Here is a 21,705-nt window from a genome sequence, read left to right on the forward strand (position 1 = left end):
TGCCACCTCGACATTATAAAGTCCCAGTACGGTTGAATTCTACCACCGTTATGACTCTCACAAAGGTGGTCAGTACTGGCAGATAAAAGCCTTAAAGATCTGCTTGAAGGGAAAATGAAAATTGGCACTTCCCACGATCAATATCAGCGGCTGCTACTGAAGTGCCCAGTCTGCCCTCTTTGAAAGCATCTTTCTCTGCCTTTTCAGTCAGTTCTTTGCACAATCACAACTAGAGACTCAAAGCATCCAGCCTGAGCCTGGGATCTGGCAGAGGGAGGCAGCAGTGAGTTACAGTAAAACAAACTCTGCAAGCAGCCAGACCAGGTTCTAAATGCTATCTGTGTGACCTCAGATAAATCACTCTGCCTCTCTGGGCTTCAGCTGTCTCAGCGGCAAAATCAATACATATCATGTGGATGGCTGTGAGTAGTAGAGCTCACTCTCTGTACAAAGTAGACTATTTCAACCTTAACCCAACAGCTGCATGCTGGGGCACTAGGGGAGCGGGCAGGAAAATAGCAGAGACTGCAATGAGAGGGCAGAACACTCCAACTTCCCTAATTTCTATCAAAACTTCCAAAGGAACAGGCCAAAGAAGCCCTTGCCAGGGACAGTGACTGCGGACTGCTCAACATGAAAAGACACGATGGTAGAATCATGATGATAACTTGAACATGTATACTTAACCCCTAACAATAGGCTTCTCAAACATTTTGTTGCTTCGGTAAAGCAAATGACTTGCCTAAGGTCACAAAGTCAGTGAATGATGGAGCTGGGATCCAGAGCTAGAGCTTCCCACTCCACATCTCCTGAATAATCCATTGCACCAGGTGAAGAACAGTCCTTTAGGCTGAGGCCATTTCCCTGCCTCTGGAGAAGACAGCAGGGGGACAGGCCAAGGGTAGGAGCAGGCTCAGGATCATGGTCTGCAGAGTTCTGGCAAAGGGAGGGTGGAAGGAGCTCTCTCACCTGTCGTTTCGGTTGATGGCTGCCACCATTAGTGCTGTCCAGCCAAGTCTGTGCCTTGCATTGACATCTGCACCTTCCGACAACAGTCTAGAGACAGACAGAAATATTTTCAGTGTATGGTTTATCATGGACATAAGAGTGGAAGACATGAAAAATCAACACGGGAGGCTAGATGGATTTGGAAATAGTTATGGACCTCTGAGAATCAAATACCCATGACCCCACACTTCTTCTTCCTCTCTCTCTTCCCTTAAATGAGTCTGCCTTCACTCTTATCCTTCCAGCCTTCTGAGGAAAGAATGTGCCTTCCCTCCATCCAGAATGCTCTCTCCCTGACTCTCTGCCTATTTTAATCCTACTTTCACGGGAAGTACAAAGTACAATTCTGGCCTGGGGGACTCTCCCCCAACAAGGCTCTCCTGACGCATCCAGTCCACAGATCTCTGTCTTTAGAATTCCACCATGCTTAGCACCAAATGTCCGATGACACTTCTCATCTATGTAGCTAGTAGTTTATAGAAGGATCCCACTTCTCAAGTTTATCTGTATGGTGGCTGTTTGGAATTGGAACTCTTTGAACCCAAGGAAAGATGGAAAGAGTGTTAGAAATGCTAGATTAGGTTTCTAGGAAAGTCCATGTGAACCTACTTGACTCTACATGCCAGCGCCTAGCATGTGGTAGGAGCTCAGCAGCTGCTGGATAAATGAACAAGCATGAGGTTTTAACCATACCCCTAAAAGCCTGGGGTATTTTAGGTCCTGGTGGCAGGGGACCCTATAATGTGGGGGTAGATAGAGAGAAGGGGAGTAAAGAGAACCAACTCTTACTGAGCACCTCCCACAAGCAGAACTGCCTGGGAACTTTGCATACATTCTCTCGTTCACTCTTCACACATGCTTAAGGAGCTGATATTAATCTCCTCTTTTCATGGATGAGGTAACAGGCTCAGTGAGGTGAAATGACTCAATAAAGGTCACAGAGCTAGGTAAGGGGCAATACTGTGACTGGAACCCAAGTCAATAATGGCTCTGAAGCCTGAACCCTTCTCACCTCACCACCCCTCCTCTACACTGAACCTGGCTCCATGGAACATGGAAGACAAAAGACTAAATGGACTCCAACAAATCAGCATGATATGCACTTGGTCCTGTGCTGATTTCTGCAATGGGGGTGTGAGAAGACAGGGGGTTCGCCCTTGGGAATTTAGTTGTGGAGGGAGGACTCAGGATAATAGGAAACCAAAGCCTGTAGTGTGTGGTCTCCCACCAGAAGTGGTGTAGGAGGTCAGGAAAGGAGGAGACCAGCAGTCCAGAGCATTTCACCAACAAGGCAGAAGCTGCGTATTAGGAATGGGTGTTTGGGGGAACTGGGAGGCTGTCTACTCATCAATGGGTTCCAGACAAAAGGGCACTGGCAGAGAGTCCAGATGCTTGGGGTTGAGTCTTGGCTCCATTCTTATGCCATAAACTGTAGTAGCTGCCCCTCTGGACCAAGCCAAGTCTAATGTCTGTGCTGTTGAATAAGCAGGTGATGAAGGCTTGGGAGGATGAACAGACACAACATGTACTCATTTGTTCACTCAGCCTGTGAACTCATTTGTTCCCTGCCTTTGCAGGCAATGAGACAGGCAGTTCAAGCCTGAGGGGAGACAGACCAGCAAGCACATCACCACACATCTGACGAGTGCTAGGAACGGGGCTGCAGGTTGCAAGTGTACAACCAGGGAACCTAACCGAGTCTTAATGATCCATCAGGCCTCTCAGAGGAAGTGATGAGAACAGGTAGCCAGACAAAAGAGGGCAAGGGAGGGGAGGAGTGTTTCAGGCAGAGGTAAAGCCTCTCAATCAGAGTAGAAGGCAGCACGGGGTATATGAGGCCCTGAAAGAGGTCTTGCACAACTGAGGCACAAAGTGTGAGGGTAAAGTGTTGAGAGAGGAGGCTGGGAAACCCTCTTCTCCCACCTCTAGTTTGAAAGTTTTCTTCTGGGCAAAATCCTTGGCCTCTTACCTTACCACTTACTGTTAAGCATCTTTTATGCAGAAATAAATGTCCACAGTCAAAAATGTTAGAGGTTAAGAACCCTGGGGGTAATTTTCTGAGACAAAAATCTCTTTTTGGACAAAACCTTCCCTTGTTTAGCAGGCCAAGTGGTGCCATGGAGAGCGCAAGGTTCTGAGAACTGAGAGACTGGAGTTCTGATTTCAACTGTGATTCTGGCTGGCAGGCTTCAGGTTTCTGGCCCCCAGTCCACAAGATTAGAAAATCAGGAAGGACTGAAGCAAATCAGAGGTTTCTGAGGGAAAGATATGAACTCTGTCTTGAAGAACAGGAACAATTTAGAGGAGGAGGAGGAAATGCACGCCAGTCAAGGCAAAAGACATATAAGATACTGTTCAGAGGCAGAGAAAGCAATGAGAAGGTATACCCAAAGAGACCACCAAGCAGATCCATCCATGTGACAGTTAACAGCACAGGAACAGGCAGCTGCCAAGATATGCAGGGCCTAACAGAGGGTCTCAAAAGCCAAGCTAGGAGGACAAGGCAGTGGGCATAAACCTTTTCGAGCCATGGACTCCTTGGAGAATATAATCAAAGCTGATGATCCTTTCCAGAAAAGTGCACAGGTATACATACACTAAAAAAAAAAAAAAAACAACAACAACACAAAACTTTCTTTACATACAGCATCCAGAGGTTCACAGGTCCTCAGGAAATCAATAGTGGACCCAACATTAAAAACCCAATCTAAAGGGTTGACAAACACCTGGCATGTGGTCCTGGGCTCTTGCATCTGAGTCAGACATCACAAATCTCTCTTAGCAGCTCTTTCCTATGGAGCCCTTGAAACAGCCTCCTCAACACTGGCTCCAGTTAGCCACCATCAATAAAAGAAAACCTATTTGCCATTCCTTAGAGGCTCACCATAGGCAAGTGGGGTTGTCACTGAAGTTTGGGGTAAAAGAAATTATAGAATTAACCTAATAGCTTAAGCAAGCTCAGTCTGAAAGGAGACAGAATAGAAAACGGGGACAAGGAGACCACTTTGGAAGCTGCTATAACATACATCAAGGGAGATGAGCTAACACAGGAATTTGGACAGAAGAAACTCAATGAAGCCAAAACCCTTTATGCCTGAATTGGGTCAGTGACCCACGTTTCCCTGCCTGGGCCCTGAGAATTCTGGAAGCAGCACTCTTCTGGAGGCAATGCTGAAGAAAAAAGATTGAGATGCTTTCTCTTCCTGCCCCTTAAGGGTTGAGTGTAGTGTAATAAAAAGGTGAATGAGAAGGCTCTGGAGTAAGTCAGACCTGGATTCAAATTCTAGTCCAGCTAAATAATGCTGAACAAATAAATTCTGAGTCTCAATTTCCTCACCTATCAAGCAGGGACAATAATTTCTGACTTGCAGGGATCCCAGCCCAGTACCTGGCATATAGCAGGTACTCATTACAGAGCGGTTTTTGCCTGCCACCCTAAGCTGTTTTCCTCTCTGTGATGGAACAAAGCGATCTGGCCTCAAGTTGGTAGTAGCAAATTGGCAAGTACCCAGGGATTCTAAGACAGGGTCACATAGGATGACCTGAGTAGTTTGGCCAGGCCAGTTCCAGGCACTCTTTTGTTCATTTATTCAACAAACAGGCACACACATACTCTGTGCCTGGCTGACGCTGGCTACTGAGGAGACAAGACAGAAATTCTTTTTTTCCCAAGACCTAAGCCAAGCAGGGTTTTTCTTTTTTTAATGTGCATGTGTGTATTTATTACTTTTTCCCACAAATAACTGCATTTTAAAATATGTTCACATTGCTAAGTATATAATCATTCCATTTTAAATTGCAACTTAATTCTCCACAACACATCCATCAGAGATATTCCCTCTCTGCTCTCCTAGGCATACCTACCCAGGTAACATCCATCTCTAGGTCATCAAAAGCAACACTCAAAGAACACCCTGTTGCATATGCCCTTTTGGACCTGTGTGAGTCTTCTCACATACGTTCCTGTGTACCATGGACACTTGGCAGCAGCCAACTTCCTAATCACTGCAAGTGCAATAGGTATAAGCGGATTTCATGCTATCCTTTTAATATGTATGTCTCTGATTAGCAACAATTTGGAGCTACTTGTTGTATGCATATTAGCATGCTGAAGTTTCCTTTTTCTGTACACTTCTGTACAGGGTTTTCTTTTAAGAGGAGGAAATGCTGGGAGAGAAGGCTTCTCCAAACTTGCTATCCTTTCAATGAACAGAGTAGAAAGAGCAAAGGACAGAAGATCTGCATTCAAGTTCTAGTTCTGCCACCTCCTGACACCCCAGGAAAGGTACATTATCCTCTGAGTCTCAGTCTCTTTACAGGCCCACTCCATGGACAGAGCAGTCTGGTGGGCTACAGTCCACAGGGTTGCACAGGGTCAGACACAACTGAGTGCGCGTGCGTGTGTGCGCGCGCGCACACACACACACACACACACACACACACACACGTCCTGCAATCTGAAGGAAAGGGTTTTGCAAACCCGAAGGATCATTCCTAGGACGTAAATCTTACTGCAACGGTCCTGGAGTCCAAAGGCTGGAGTTCAGATTCTGGTTCTGTCACTAATTAGCTGTGACACTGGGGCTATTAATCCCTACTATGCAAGGTGGTTGTAAGGATTAAAACAGATACCACAAGGCAGAACTCCATAACGAGCAGGGGTACCTGGTGAATCAAGGAAGGACCAGAACAAAAACTACAAGTGACCCCAACTCCAAACAACTTTTCCCCTTTCAGAGCTGAGTGGGCCCTCCCCTACTTCCCTCAGGGTGCAGAGCAGCCCCAAAAGTTAGGGTTTCACAAGCCCAGGTCTCCTCCATTTCATTTGGTTGCTTTGCAAGTGAATGCCCAGCAGGCAGTCATTTCAAAGTCCTGGGACAGCTGGGCGGGTGGATGCCTGCTGAGAGCAGCTGAAAGGGCCTCTGAGGCCTGAGAAAGCCACCCTTGCTCTCCCCTGTGATTTTCACCAACGAACAAAGTGCGGCAAGTGAATTAATCTCTTTTAAAAAGAGCAATGCTTGTGACAGAGCACGGTGTCTCCGAAAAGGTTAGGATTCCATCATCCCTGAGATGATAAGTGGAATGCTTAATGCAGGTTGCCACTCAGGGCAGAGCAGCCTGTGGCTGGGGGCTGAGGAGTGGGGGTGGGCACTGCAGGCCTTTCTGGGCACACTCCAGACTTGTGGAAGGCCCTTCTCTAATGAACTAGGTCTCCTGCTTGGCAGGGCAGTGGTGGGTGACACTAATTGGGGGTGACCCAGGGGAGATGATGGAGAGGAAACCACACACTAGCAGTCCAGAGCTGAATTCCAGCTCGTGTACAACTCCCAGGCAGTAGTGCAGGGCATGAAAATAAATGACAGACCCCTCGGTTCACACGCAGGCTGTGGCATTTATTTTCCTGCCTCCCCTCTACTGCCTGGGAGTTGTACATGAGCTGGAATTCATGGTGGGCAGCCGTGGACGAACGAGTGACTCAGCCTCTGTGAATCTTGTTTGGTCTCATCTGAGTGACAGCTCATGCTCTCTGAGCCTGTTCCACAACTGTTAGAAATGGGAGAGGACGCCACCAGCCCTACTCCGTATGTCACGCAGGGGCACCATGAAGAAACGACAAGACAAAAATATATAAAAGCACTTGGTATGCAATAAAGCACTATACAAATGGAAGAACCTATTTTATTGTTATCATCATTTTCTAATGAGTATCTACCCCATTTTATGGAAGTAACAGTAAACTAGGATGATATATCCAAGGTGCACACAGAACTTAGAATATAAGTGCTCCAAATTTTCTATGGATTGGTAGGATGGCCTCAAATTCCCAGGCAAGGGCAATGGTAGAATAAAGGTTTCCTGCTTCTTGGCAGGACAAACCTAGACAGTGTGTTGAAAAGCAGAAACATTCTGCCAATAAAGGTCCGTAGAGTCAAGGCTATGGTCTTCCCAGTGGTCATGTACGATGGTGAGAGCTGGACCATAAAGAACACAGAACACCAAAGAATTGATGCCTTAAAACTGTGGTGCTGGAGAAGACTCTTTAGAGTCCCTTGGACAGCAAAGAGATCAAACCAGTCAATCTTAAGGGAAATCAACAATGAATATTCACTGGAAGAACTGATGCTGAAGCTGAAGCTCCAGTATTTTGGTCATCTGATGTGAAGTGCTCACTCATTGGAAAAGTCCCTGATGATGGGAATGATTAAGGGCAGAAGGAGAAGAGGGCATCAGAGGATAAGATGGCTGGATGGCATCACTGATGCAATGAACATGAACTTGGGCCAACTTTGGGAGATGGTGAGGGACGGGGAGGCTCATTGTGCTGCAGTCCATGGGGTCACAAAGAGTCGGACACGACTGGGCAGCTGAACAACAGCAGCAGCAGCCGCAAAGCTGATGACTTCCACAGGAGAGAAACGAACCAAGGGGGGAAAAAAAAGCAGCAGCTCTCCCATCTATCTTCAGGAGAGTCCTGAAGGCTCTGGACCAAACAGGCAGCAGCGGTTACCTCAGGTGCGGAAGGGAGTCAAACTTCCACTTCCTACTGTGAATGCTTCTCGATTGTTAGAAGTTTTGTTGCTGTATTTTTTATAACAATGAACATACTATTACTCCTTAAAAAGAAAAAAAAGCTTTCTTAGGAAAAGAAAAACTTTGGACCTAGAGACTTTTATACTCAGTGAAGCAAGTCAGACAGAGAAAGGTAAATATGTAATATCACTTACAGGTGGAATCTAAAAAAAAAAAAAAAAAAAGATACAAATGAACCTTTTTACAAAGCAGAAATCAGGGGCTTCCCTGGTGGCTCAGTGGTAAAAAAATCCGCCTGCCAATGCAGGAGACAAGGGTTTGATCCCTGGTCCAGGAAGATCCCACCTGCCTCGTGCCTACTAAGCCTGCACACTGCAACCATCAGGCCTGCTCTCCAGAGCCAGAGAGCTGCAGCCCTGGAGCCCCCATGCTTCAGGGGGGCAACCGCTGAGACCCGCACACCTAGAGCCTGCGCCTCGCAGCAGGACTAGCCGCTGCAGCGACAAGGCAGCCCCGCTCACTGTGACTAGAGAAATTAGCCCCGCAGCAGTAAGGACCAGCATGACTGAAAATAAATAGATAAAAATATTTTTAAAAAAACAACAGAAATCAAGTCACAGATGTCGAAAACAAACTTACGGTTACCAAGGGGGAAAGGCAGTAGGGGAGGACTAACCTGGCAGCTTGAGATTGACACACACACACACAATCTATAAAATAGATAACTAATAAGAGCCTATCACATAGCACAGGGAACACTATTCAGTACTCTATAGTGGCCTGTAGGGAAAGCGATCTGAAAAAGTATGTATATGTACATCTGACTCACTTCGCTGTACAGCAGAAACTAACACGTTGTAAACCAACTATATGCCAATAAAAAAATCATTTGAAAAAAGAAATCACTTTAAAAAAGAAAAAGAAAGACCTGCCCCTTCTGCTTCCCAGAAGTCTTCCCTAAGAAAGCCGTGGCTTATGCTAGCCTGTATCTACAGCTGTCAGTTTCCCTGTCCGACAGTCCCAGTAGTCAGCATGGCCCCCTAGAAATGCCTTGTGTCTCGACTCCTGGCGCTGGCACAGTGGCTCAGGGGCTGGACAAATGCATGCCTGTGGCATTCTACAAAATGTCTACACAGATCTCTCCCCTATACTCACATGCCTGTCTTTTCCCAAGAACTCGGGCTCCTGCATATATGTGGAAGGTGTAGGTGTGGCTTCTCACTCTCAGGGCTGAGGATACTTAGACACAGGCCTGGGGCTGGAGGCCATGGGTTTCAGTCATGGCTCTCTCAACAACTAGCTGTGTGACCTGGACAAATCTGTCTCTTTGGGCCTCACTTTTCTCTGTGGTAAAATAAGGGAACTGAATTAAATGATTTCTCAAGTCCCTGCCAGAACTAAAATCTTAGGATTCAAAATATGTACAGCATCAAAGAAGTTGGGAAGTGAACTCCTAGCAGTCACAGGCACCAGCATGACTTCCAAAGAAGAAAGAACTCCTCAGGTTTGCTGTTTATTGGCGGGAGGGAGGGAGTCCCAGACAGGGATACAGGATAGTTTTGAGTTATTCCAGCTTGATGAGCTCTTCTACTCAGGGGAGGGAGGTACCACTTGGTTTTTCTTCCTTCTTTATGACCAATCAATACAAAGCGGCCACTGAACCGCTTGCATTGTTCCAACTGGTTTCAAGACCCTCCACATGAACTGCCCTCAGCTGCAGCTGGGGAGGGGCTTGAAGGGTGGGGAGCCCTGTCCCACCTGCACCAGAGGCCTGGAAGCAGTGAACCATGCAGACTCAATCATGATTGCTATCTGGGCAACAGGGCCCTAGCTGGAGCCTCGCAGAAGGTCCTGTTTACAGTAATAACAGCACCAGGCCCTGCTGTCTGAGCAGAGGCAAGGTGCCTGGGGCTAGAATCCTCACGCAGCCTCCATCTGTGCCTTATCTACAAGGTTGCCCTGGGCCGGGAGGGGTGGGGCGAGGCAGGAAAGGCTGCTCTCAGAACCCGGCCAGGGTTAGGCAATTCCAGGCAGGTCCCAGCGCTACAACTCCACAGACATGGGGCTTCTCTGGCATCTTTTGCTATCAGTCCTTGAACCGAACACTCTCTTTCAAGGGCACCTCAGGGCCTTGCCCCTAGGAATCTCTCCAGATGCTCTCATTCCTGGTGAGGCGGCCCATCCCAGCACTGCCATATCTGGACTACTCCAGAGGGCAGTGGGTGGGCAGTGAGAGGGGAGGACTGGCACTTATGTAGCAATTACAAGTAAGGTGCACTGCGTAACATACCTGCATGCTTCATAACCAGTTAACTTCCTATCGTATACAGTTTTTCAGTTTCTGAATGTAAAGAAGGATGCGCTGAGATCAGTCTACCCAATCCTTTCTCTTTATAGATATACACACAGAAGCTCAGAAAGCACCAGCCTTGGAACAGCCTGATATGGACGTAAGCCCGCACCTCTCTTCCAGACGGTGTGACTGTGGGCAGGTCATGTTAACCTCTGAACCTCAGCCATCCTACCTTATAACCTGGTAACTGAGGTAACCAAAACTGTACGCGCACTTCTAGTGTTAGCTATCATCATTACCACTGTTCTATGTGTTCAAAGGCACACAGCGGAGGAGCTGTATCAGAACTTCACTGAATACCGCTGGATTAAAAAAAATAAAAGCCAAAGCTGGGGGGCGACCATCCTTTGTCCCATCTTTCTTATAGTTTCTAGCAGGAACTTGGCACACATTTAAAGTGCATAGATTATTTTTTTTTAACTTTTTATTTTGAAATTATTTCAAACTCACACAGCAGTTAAAAAATAGCATGCACACACATACACCAAACTCAGGTATATCCTTCACTCAGATTCTCATTACATTTTGCCTCACTCCTTTTCTTTCTGTTTTTTCCTAGACCACGTAGGACTCTAAGCAGGATACCGAGGACTCTCTGATGAATTCTACAGTGTTCTTGCCTCCAAGGTATTCACTGCACAGTTACCTCACAAACAGCTAAAATGCAAGCAAGCACCATGTGAGTGTAGTGCACAGCAAGAGCCACAGGCACGACTTCTTGGAGGCAGAGGCTTGAGCTGTGCCAGAAAGGATGGACAGAAGCACAGATTCCCGTAATGCACTCCTGGGATCTTCTATGGGAGACAGCTCTGCTTCCCCAAGCAGTGTGTGCCATGGCAGGGACTCAATAAAACACAAACCCAACAATACAAGGCCAGAAAGGGGAGGAGGTAGTCCAGGGCACCCCTATCTGGGTACCTCTATTCAGGGCTCTAAGTTATGTCCCACTCAGCAGCTGCCCTGGTGACAAGAAGGCAAGGACTGTCTAGGCAGCTGAAGTGTGGGAAAGGGCCATGAGTGCCACCTACTGGCACCACAGCAGGCCTGTAGGCTGCCACAGAGGGCAGCTGGGTGTTGCCAGGAAACCTGTTATCCTATGGCAGTGAGACACAGAAGTAGCCCAAATTTCTAAAATTGGGTTGGCACTTGAGCTACTACTGCTAAGCTCCAGAACCCTATGAGATTTTCAGTAAAAAAAATGGACTGTGCAAAGCCAACCACAGTATCTGGCCCTCTAGATAGGAACAAAATTTGGCCTTCATTAATTCAGGTTTGTCCCAGTAACAAAGTAGACTCTTCTCCAAGTCAGGCTCTGTGTTGAGCACTGAGGGTACACTTGAATCAGACATGGATCTTGCCCACAAGGAGCTCCTGGTCTGAACTGGTGGCGGGGAAATGGAGCACAAGTAAGTGTTTTAAGGATCACAGTGCTCTGAAAGCTGTTTGTAGAGGGTCACTGACCACACAACATGCTTGGCTCTTCCAGTCTTTCAAAACTCTTAAACTGTGGTGTTCAAAAGAGCTCGTGTTTCTAGAGCAGCCTACTACGCACCAGGCACTTGACATTTACAATCTCATCTGGTCCTGTGATTAGAGAAGGAGTCATAAAGAGAGAGGGTAACTGGCTTGCTTAAGATCACATGCTCAGTAAGTGGCAGCCTGGGCTGGAGCCCACCCTCTCTCTATTGAACCACACTGCCTTCCAGGGTATATATCCCAACTTCTTCTCTTTTCCCACACACTTAGCCTGGGATCAGCACAAATATCTGATGGGACTAATCAGCTGACCCTAGTGAAAAGACCCTGACGCTGGGAAAGACTGAAGGCAGAAGAAGGGGATGACAGAGGATGAGATGGTTGGATTGCATCACAGACTCGATGGACATGAGTTTGAGCAAGCTCCAGGAGCTGGTGAAGGACAGGGAAGCCTGGCATGCTGCAGTCCATGAGGTCGCAAAGAGCTGGACACGACTGAGCGACTGAACAACAATCAGCTGACAGAAAATGATTAAAAAAAAAAGGAAAAACCTTACGTAGAAAGGAAGTTAAAATGATGAATGGAGATACTCTGATTAGTTCTGCTGTCTAGAACCTTCTCCCTTGGAAGGGACCCCTTCTCTTAGACTGAAGATGAGAAAGGCCAGATCCCTTCGTGGTAGTCTACATACTACTACCACCACTTTCACAGCTGCATGGTAAAGTGGTCTTGACTTTAGGTTAAAATAACCTTGGCAAACAAACCTAATCAGTAGGTTTTAGAAGTATAGGAAGTCCTAGTTCTCTGCAGACAAGCTTAACAGACTCTCAGAGTATAATGCATCTGCCGAGAAAGCTAATGCAAACTCAGGCCATGTTAACAGACTCATAAAATCTCTAAAAAGGGGATCACTGCCCTGCTCTACACAATGATAGTCACGCCACACCAGAATTCAAATAGGGCACCAAAAGCTTTGTGGCCATTTCATTACAAAATGACTAGGATGAGAGAAGACTTGAAACCATAGTTTGGAGAACCAAGGTTTATTTGGCTTGGAGCTATTAATATTCAAAAGTCTGGAACATGGAAAGGGAGCTGTGTAGTCTTAGAGGACAGAACAAGGACCAAAGAGGCAAGCTGTAGAGAGAGCTAACTACATAACAGCAGCCCACCATGTGTCGAGCGCTATGCCAGGTGCTTTCATAACATTACCTCGGAATTCATCACAACATAAAGTATTTTTCTAATAACAAAGTGCCTGTGTGCTCTGTCACTCAGTCATGTCCGACCCTTTGCAGCCCCATATAGCCTGCCAGGCTCCTCTGCCCATGGAATTTTTCAGGCAAGAGCACTGGAGAGGGTTGCCGTTTCCTCCTCCATACAGAGTGCTTATGCTTACTTTACTCCAACTGCCCAGAATGTCTTTCTACCCAGCTCCTTATATCCAAATACTAACATCTCCAGGCCCAGACTGAATGCCCCTCTTGTCTATAGACACTTAACATTCTATATGTACTAATTACAATTCTCTTACCAGACTGAACGTTCTTTGAAAGGCAAAGGTCATCACGATACATCATGATTCAATGCTGAGTGGGGCATACTGCTCATAATGGGCCTTAAGAATAAATAAATGCCAAAGAAAATGAACAAATGACAAAAAAAAAAACTCATGAAAAGATGTTCATCATTAGCCATCAAGGAAATACAAACCAAAACCACAAAGAGGTATCACTTCACACAACGGCTCTAATAAAAAAGACAGCAATAGGTGTCGGCAAAGGTGTGGAGAAATTAGAAGCCTCACGTGTTATATTGCTGGTGAGAATGTTAAAATGGTATAGCTACTTTGGAAAACAGTCTGACCATTTCTCAAAATGTTAAACATAGAGTTACCACATGACCTAGCAGTTCTACTTCTAGGTATCTGGCCAAGAGATATAAAAACATACACTCACACAAAATTTGTACACACATGTTCGTAGCAGTGTTATTCATAATGGCTGAAAAATGAAAACACAAATGTTCATCAACTGATGAATGTGTAAACAAAATGTAATATATCTATACATGGAATACTATTCAGTCACAAAAAGGAACAAAGTACTGCACACGCTACAACAGAGTGAACTCGCTCAGTCGTGCCTGGCTCTTTGTGACTCCGTGGACTGTAGCCTGCCAGGATCCTCTGGCCATGGGATTCTCCAGGCAAGAATACTGGAGTGGGCTGCCATTTCCTTCTCCAGGGGATCTTCCCGACCCAGGGATCGAACCTGGGTCTCCCCCATGGCAGGCAGATGCTTTATCCTCTGAGCCACCAGGGAACACATGCTACAACAGAGGTGAACCTTGAAAACATATTAAGTGAAAGAAGCTGGTCCTAACAGGACACATATTGTATGAGTCCATTGATATGAAATACCAGTACAGGGAAATCCAGGGGAAAAGAAAGTCAATTAGTAGTTGCCAGAGGCCGGGAGAGGGGGGAATGGGGAGCGAATGCTGATGGGACTGGGTTTTGGGGGGGAGGTGGGGAGGCAGTGATGACAATGTTCTGGAATTAAGACACCATGATGGCTGCATAATTTCACGACTATATTAAAAAGCCACTGCACTGTATCCCTTAAAAAGATGAATTTTATGATGTGTGAATTGTATCTCAAAAGGAAAAAGAATAAGTGAATGAGTAAATGTTTACTCAATCAGAGTAAGCTTATTACTCAGGAGACAGAGTATGCCTCATGCCTAGAGGAGCCCAACTGTGGGCTGGACGGGGCCCATCAGAGAACCTGAAGAGACAAGAACACTGGAGAGGAAGTGAGGCTGAAGACAACAGTGCCTTGGGCTCTGTCTGACCCATCAGGGGCTGTACCTGAGTCCCAGGTGGCCCTGGGAAGGATACTGTTCTGCCTGCTGGACTCTGACCCCTGGGGATTCCACGGGACTCCTCCAACTGTGTGTGCTTTACATTTGGTCCTGCCCACTATCTGCAAAGGCCAGTCAAATACACAGACGTCCCAGGAGGCCTGGGCGCTATCCCCACAAACAAAAGGGCATTGAGATGGAAGACTGAGTTCAGCCTCAGAGAGGGATTCTTATGCAGCCTTCCTGGGCCTCCCATCCACATGAATGGAGGATCCTGGAGACCAGTCAGTCCACCCAGCTGCTGGACCCTGCTGGGGAGACTCTGGAGAATAAATAAGGTTTCATTTAACCAATCAACGGCCAGACTCCATCTGTACTGTGTGCTTTGTGAGTGCCCAATTAGCCTTGCGTGAGTAGCTACGGTGGAGGCAGGAAGAGGTGCTGTCCACCTGGCTGGGACAGCATGGCCTGGGTAAGGAGACACACGCATGAAGCAACTGTGGAGAAAGACAAGGAGGTGAAGACTCAACATGATACCATCTGGCTCAGACTTTGAGGCTTTGGGAATTTTGATAAGAAAGATCATCATGGGCTAGAACAAGCAGTTAACTGCAATGAGAAAAGCATACACTTTGTATTCATGTGGGACTTGGTTTAAATCACAGTTCTAGTCCTTATGAGTTGCAGGGTATTAAACGCTCAATCATGTCCGACTCTGTGACCCCCATGGACTGTAGCCCGTCAAGCTCCTCTCTCCATGGGATTCTTTGGGCAAGGATACTGGAGTAGTTTGCCATTCCCTTCTTCAGGGGATCATTCTGACCCCAGGGATCGAACCTGGGCCTTCTGCAGTGCAGGCAGACTCTACCGTCTGAGCCACCAAGGAAGCCCAGGTGGAAAATGGTCACAGCACAATCTGTTTTGCAATACTGCAGCAAAAAATGAAGATACCACATATACCGTATCTGGTACTCTGCCTCACGCACACACACAGAGTGGGCATCTAATAAACAGAAGCTATAACTACTAGGGAAGGTGAGCTTTCTGGAAGAGAAAGGGCTTGAAGGGGGTAATAAACTATGAATAGGATCTAAACAAAAGAACGTGGGTGTTGGAAGCATTACAAAGGCGAACAGGTAGGAAGAAGTAAGCTGCATGTTTAGGACCAGAGAAGCCAAGTCTGCCTGGAAATGGGGGTTCCTGGGATGGAGGGGAGTCAGGCTTGGCTGGCAGGAATGCAGGGTTGGGGGGCGGGGAGGGGCGCTGTCAATGAAGAGCAGAGTTGAGAGCAGGACAGATTAGGGATCTAGATTTGACATTCATCTTCAGGAACCTTGTACAATCCTAGTAAGGCAGATTGAAATGGTTCTCCCTTGAGCTACAAAACATCTCCCTAAGCTTGGAAAAGTGCTGGGAGGAAACTGTGACCCAGGCAAGCTCCATTCTCCTTCAGGCCTCACAGCATCCTCATCTATAAATTGAAGTGCTAGGACACTTCCAAGGGGGGCAACTTTAGTAAATTACTCAAGCAATCCAAATTTCTGTTTTATCATCTGTGAAATGGGGCTATACTATTTTCATAGTTGTTAAGGATTTAGTAATTTAAGTCTCATGTAATGCCTATTTCAAAAAAGGCATTTAACAAACACCAACCACTATTAGTAACAGTTAATGTTATTAAAATATTACTATTTTATGTATTTGAATATACATACACAAAGAATATATGTTAAAAATATACAAAATTATATTGTTAAAGTAATATGCTAGAAACATTAAGTGAAACTCTGAATAAATGTGGGTTCTTAAAAAAAAGTGATAAAACTAAGGTGATAGGTTGGGTGTTTTTTTGCTCCACCTTAATTCATTTACCTTAGGTTCATTAGTTCGGGTCTTTCCGAATGATCACACTAGTTTAATAAGATTGTAGAGGGTAAAAACTGAATATCCAGAAAATTCTATCCCTTATCTTATTTTGCTAATTCAGGGGGAAAAACCTGGTATAATTAACAACACTCAAAAACAACCCTTACTACGCACTGAGCACCTAGTAAGTTATTAGGCACAGCACTCGCTGGTTTTTTTCATTAAATTTTCTCACTGAATACACACAGCAATGGTGTGAAGTAGCTCAAGCATCATCCCACTCTGCAGATGAAGAATCTAAGGCTAAAATCTTAGGTTACTTTCCCAAGGCCACAGAGAGCTAACAAATGGCACAGCTGGGATCCAAACCCTGTCTTCTGAGACTCACGACTGGGAATCAAAGCTTGTTTCCTCAGACTCTGAATTCCTTTCTGCCAGGATTCCCACTAACGATATGAAAACCTCTCGGGCAGACCCACTGACAGAGGCACAAGACGAGAACCACTTTACTTGCCTTAGTAGGACTTTGGGCCTAGGACCCTTGTCCAAAGGGAGGAGAGGGAAGGAACCAGGATGCAGGCGAGCTTAAGTTCAAAAGTAAGATTTTCTGAGACAGCAGCACTGTGAGGCAAACTGCTAAAGTGAATATGGTAAATCCATAACATATCAGTTTGACTAATTTTAATATTCTTACATTTCTCTCTGTTCCTCAGTTTCTGGGAAAACTCCTTGGGAAAAAATCCAACCTGGTTCCAGTCATGCTGGTAGGATTTGTGTTATGGCCATGACTGAGCCGCGGCTTTGGAGAAGCAGCACGTGGGCCATAACAATGGTGGAGGGGAGACTGAGCCAGACAGCTGCCCCTGCTGGGAGCCCTGAGGGACTGCAGTTTTGCGGCCTCACTGCCTCCGTGGCTAGATCAGTGCCCAAGCCTGCCACACAGCTGGTAGGCACTCAGATTGGTTCCCAATGTTTCTCAGCAATCAGAACTGATGTGCTTGCTAGCACATCAATCCCCTCCCACCCACCCCAACTCAGCTGCCGCTGCTATACAACGGAGAGCCTCCAATGCCATGCAAGGCCTGCTTCCTCTCCAGACTCCTGGCACCCCTACCCCCACCCCAAACTGCAGTCCATCGGCCACTTGCTGTTGTCCCTCCTGCCATGGGGCCTCTATAAACAAAAGATCCTTCTGCCAGAAAGCTCTTCTTGTCCTTCTTCACCTAAGTTAACTCTTTCACTTCGTACTTAAGCTTCCTTTGGGAATTTTTTCCTGGCCAGAGGAAATCTCTCAGAGACACTTGAGATTCTCTATATCATTCCTTTGCAGCATTTGTAACAGCTGTAATTTCATATTTACATGATTAATGTCTGACTAAGCTTTAAGCTTCATGAGACAAGGTCTGTACATTTTTGGCCTATCACTGATCCATCAGGGCTTAGCATAGTGTCAACACACAGTAGGCGTTATTTGTTGAATAAATAAATGATTGGATTAAATCATCATTTTAATTTTCTTTTTCCCTAAGGGGATGTCAATTCTTTTGTTTACAAGTTTATTATGACTGTAAATAACTACTAACATTTGCCTAACTCCTACCATTTACAAAACACTTTAAAACTACTCAATAAATATTTGTTACCTATTTACGTGAACAGTGATAAACAACACAGCAATGGTCTGCCACCTCCAAAACTCACAGTAGCGTGTGTGTGTGTGTGTGTGAAAAAGAGAGAGCAAGAGAGAGAGAGAGAAGGAAACAGATGACCCATCCCAAAAGAGGGTGGTAAGTGCTATCACAGAGGAAGTATAAAAGTTCTTGGAGGGCTAGGGACGGCTTCCTGGAAGATGTGACACTGATGACCCAAAGGATGAAAAATCCTCTAGACCACGGGAGTTCACCCTCCTAGAATTTTCATGAGTTTCTGGGAGGGGGGCCTGGCAAGTATCTTACAGTCGAGGTTACTGAGGAAGTTAAGGGACTACTAGCTCAAGACCACACAGCCAAGAAGCAGTAAGGGCCAGCACTAGAGGCTCAACCGCAGGGCTGGGCTTCCCTTCAGGGGCATCCCTCCTTGCTGCAAGCCACTGCAGTAGGTCCTGGCTATTCTCTGCTCCCGGGCTTGGCCAACCACCTGATCCTGCGGGGCTTCTCAGCAGCTGACTGGCTGTTTCCACAACTTACCCACTCATAAAGTTTTGAAAAAGCTGCTAACCCAATCTTCCCCAGTAGTTTTCTATCACCAAGGAGCAAGCAAACAGAGATTCTGTAAGTTCACACCTCAGAAAACATGCCAGACCCTGGACCACTCTGCAAAGTTGCTGGGCTGGTAAAGGCCCACTTGAGTAAGCCCTGGAGTTACAGTGCATGATCTGGACCCTCTCCAAAGGACTCAGTTTTCTCTGTAGAGTTTAACACTGAGAACTATATTTCAAAGTTCTCAGGGGGAACCCCATTAACAAGATGTGAAAATGAAGATTTGAAAAGGGAAGGTCTGTGACTTATTAAAGGCTTCTTTGGTGGCTCAAATGGTAAAGAATCTGACTGCAGTGTATGACAACTGGGTTCAGTCCCTGGGTCGGGAAGATCTCCTGGAGAAGGGAATGGCTACCCACTCCAGGATTCTTGCCTGGAGAACTCCATGGACACAGGAGCCTGGTGGGCTATAGTCCACGGGGTCACAAAGAGTCAGACATGACTGAGCGACTAACACTTTAGCTTGTTTTTTCCATGATCTGTTAAAAGTCCCAAAGACAGTAACTGTGACAGAAGTGGAACTTAGGTCTTCTAATTCTAAAATCCTTGTACTTTTTTTGCAGCATTATGCTGCCTTCCAACATCCCAGCATTCAAAAAGAAACCTGTGTAGGTTATACCCTAGCATTCAAGAAACACTCATAAGCTTCAAATTACAAGAGTGATGCCAGTGAGGCCTTGACCTTCGGTCTAGAATAAAGCTTTTGTTTCAACCTACTGCAAGCCACAAGAACATTTACATATTTACTGGTTAAGAGAGTTGGATGTTTTGGTCGCTCTCATGCCATCATTAATATTTTCCCATCCAGCCAAAGTGATACAACAATCGATAAACAGCCTCTCAGAGGCCCCGAGACAGCCGAACGTATTTACCAGCCAGGGTTTTTGTTAATTAGATAAAATCCTTGGATCAATGTGCAGAACATTTACCTATATTGAAGCTAAGCACATTCTGGACACCTTAATCCTGGCACAATGACAGCAAGTGCCTCAAGCCCCAAGCTGGGGCATCCAGGGACAAGAACCAAACCAAGCCATCAATGCAAAGCTAGAATAAATGTGTTTGGCCTCCAACAAAACCCAATCCTTTCTTCTTTCCTGTGTTGCAAATCAAATCAGACTTTTTTCCAAAGGTATCTAGTAAACAAGTTTTAGCTGGTATGAAGTACTTTAATGTCTAAAACCATCAAACCAGAAATCAAAACAAGATGTCAAAACAATCTCTAGACTGATCTTTGAGGCAGCATGGCATGTACGGCAGGAAGAGTCAGAAAGATCCATTCAACTGTCTGCTTGACATCTCCACTTGAATTTCTCACTGAAATGTTAAATTCAACATGTTCAAAACTGAACTCAATCTTTTCCTCCCAACCCAGTCCTCCTCCCCCAGCAGCTTCATCTCAGAGAACGGCAACAGCATCTCCACCACTGATCAAGCCAGAAAACAGAAATTCATTCTTAACATCTTCTTCTCCCTAATCAACCATATGCAAATTCATTCATTCAAGATTCACCTACTGAGTACCTCCTACGTACCAGGCACTGATGCTGTTCTAAACATCACCAAGTCCTGTCCAACTTACTTCCTCCATCTCTGCTACTGACACCTTATCCCAAGTCACCACCTGCCACCATCCTTTCTGGTCTGGACTACTCCAGTCACTATCAATGGGTTTTCCTGCATCCACCGCAGCTTCCTATCAATCTGTTCTCCATGGAGCAGCCAGAGTGATCTTTTAAAATTACAGATCTAGATCATGTCACCAAGTCTCTCTCTCTCTTTCTGTCACATACACACACCTTAAAATTCTTCAGTGGCTGCCCACTGTTCTTAGTAAAAACCATTAACGTGGCCAACAGATCCAGTGTGATATGGTCCTTGCTTAACTCCCCAACCTTATGTCATGCCCTCTCCCACTTACAGTCCAGTCATTCTGGACTTCCCTCAATTCCTTTGCGTCTTTTCTTGACTCAGGGCCTACTGTCCTTTTAACCCAATATTCTTCTAGCTTTCTCTTCATCCTTCAGAGTTCACTTTAACTTCGCTCAGATGCTTTAGCTTACTGATAACATACCCCCAACCCTCCACCGCTCTCATACTCAAGATTAGACTCCTAAGTGTCTTGTGCTTCACTTTTTAACAAAGTTTTACTGAGATATAATTCACACACCATAAAATCCATGTATTAAAAGTGCACAACTTGTTTTTAGTAGATTCAGAGTTCTGTGATCTTGACTACCAACCCCAGAACATTTTCATTAGCCCCCCCAAAAAACTCATCATTTCCTATTCCCTCCCAACCCCGGCCTCTCCAGTCCTTGGCAATCACCAATCTACTTTCTGTCTCTATAGATTTGTCTATTCTGGACATTTTATATAAACTGAATCATATAATATGTGGTCTCTTGTGTCTGGCTTCTTTCACTTAGCATAATGACTTCAAGGTTCTTTAACGTAGCACATACACAGTATTCGTTACTGATAAATAATATTCCACTGTATGCCTGTATCATACTTTTTATTTACCCACTGATCAGTTAATGGACTTTGGGGTTTCTTCCCTCTTTAGGCTAGTATGAATAATGCTGCTATTAACATTCTTGTACCAAGTACATTCATGTACGTTTTCATTTTTCTGGAGTACACACCTAGGAGTAGACTTGCTGGGTCATATGTTTAATATTTTGAAGAACTGCCAATTGCTTTCCAAAGCAATTACACCATTTCACATCCCCACCAGCAATATTTAAGGGTTCCAACTTTTCCACATCCTTACCAACACTTGCTATTATCTGTCTTTCTGATTACAGTCATCCTAATGTGTGAGAAGTGGTATCTCATTGTGGCTTTGATCAGTATTAAATATCCCCAGAGAAGGGAATAGTTGGCCACCCTAGTATTCTTGTCTGGAGACTCCCATGGACAGAAGAGCTTGGTGGGCTACAGCACATGGGGTCTCAAAGAGTCAGATATGATGGAGTGACTAAGCATAAGCACCCTAATACTAACGATGTTGAGCATCTTTTCATGTGCTTATTGGTCAATTTGAATATCTTCTTTGAAGAAACATCTATTTGGATCCTTTGTCCACTTTTAAGTTGGGCTATCTTTTATTTATTGTTGAGTTTGCGTATTCCTAATACAAATCTCATACTAATTTGCAAATATTTTCTCCCTTTCTGTGGGAGAAACTTTTCACCTTCTTGAAGGTGTTCTTTGAACACAAACATTTTTACTTCTGAAGTCCACTTTATCTCATTTTCTCTCTGATTTCCTGTGCTTTTGGTGCCATATCTAAGAAGGCTTGCCTAGCCCACAGTCACAAAGATTTACTACTATGTTTTCTT

General features: G+C 45.5%; 1 protein-coding gene across 2 annotated transcripts in view; it reads right to left on the reverse strand.

The window, feature by feature from the left end:
* Positions 1–21,705, reverse strand: part of CLPB (ClpB family mitochondrial disaggregase) — a 139,318-nt gene that overhangs the window by 107,124 nt on the left and 10,489 nt on the right. Inside the window, exon 3 of one of the 2 annotated variants that reach the window (XM_004016292.6) lies at positions 970–1,056. The exons of the other annotated variant lie outside the window; for it this stretch is intronic. Coding sequence (XP_004016341.1) covers positions 970–1,056 — 87 coding nt within the window. The remainder of the gene's footprint in view (positions 1–969; positions 1,057–21,705) is intronic. 2 annotated transcript variants of the gene reach the window in all.

This window comes from Ovis aries, chromosome 15 (genome assembly GCF_016772045.2).
Source record: "Ovis aries strain OAR_USU_Benz2616 breed Rambouillet chromosome 15, ARS-UI_Ramb_v3.0, whole genome shotgun sequence".
Taxonomy (NCBI): domain Eukaryota; kingdom Metazoa; phylum Chordata; class Mammalia; order Artiodactyla; family Bovidae; genus Ovis; species Ovis aries.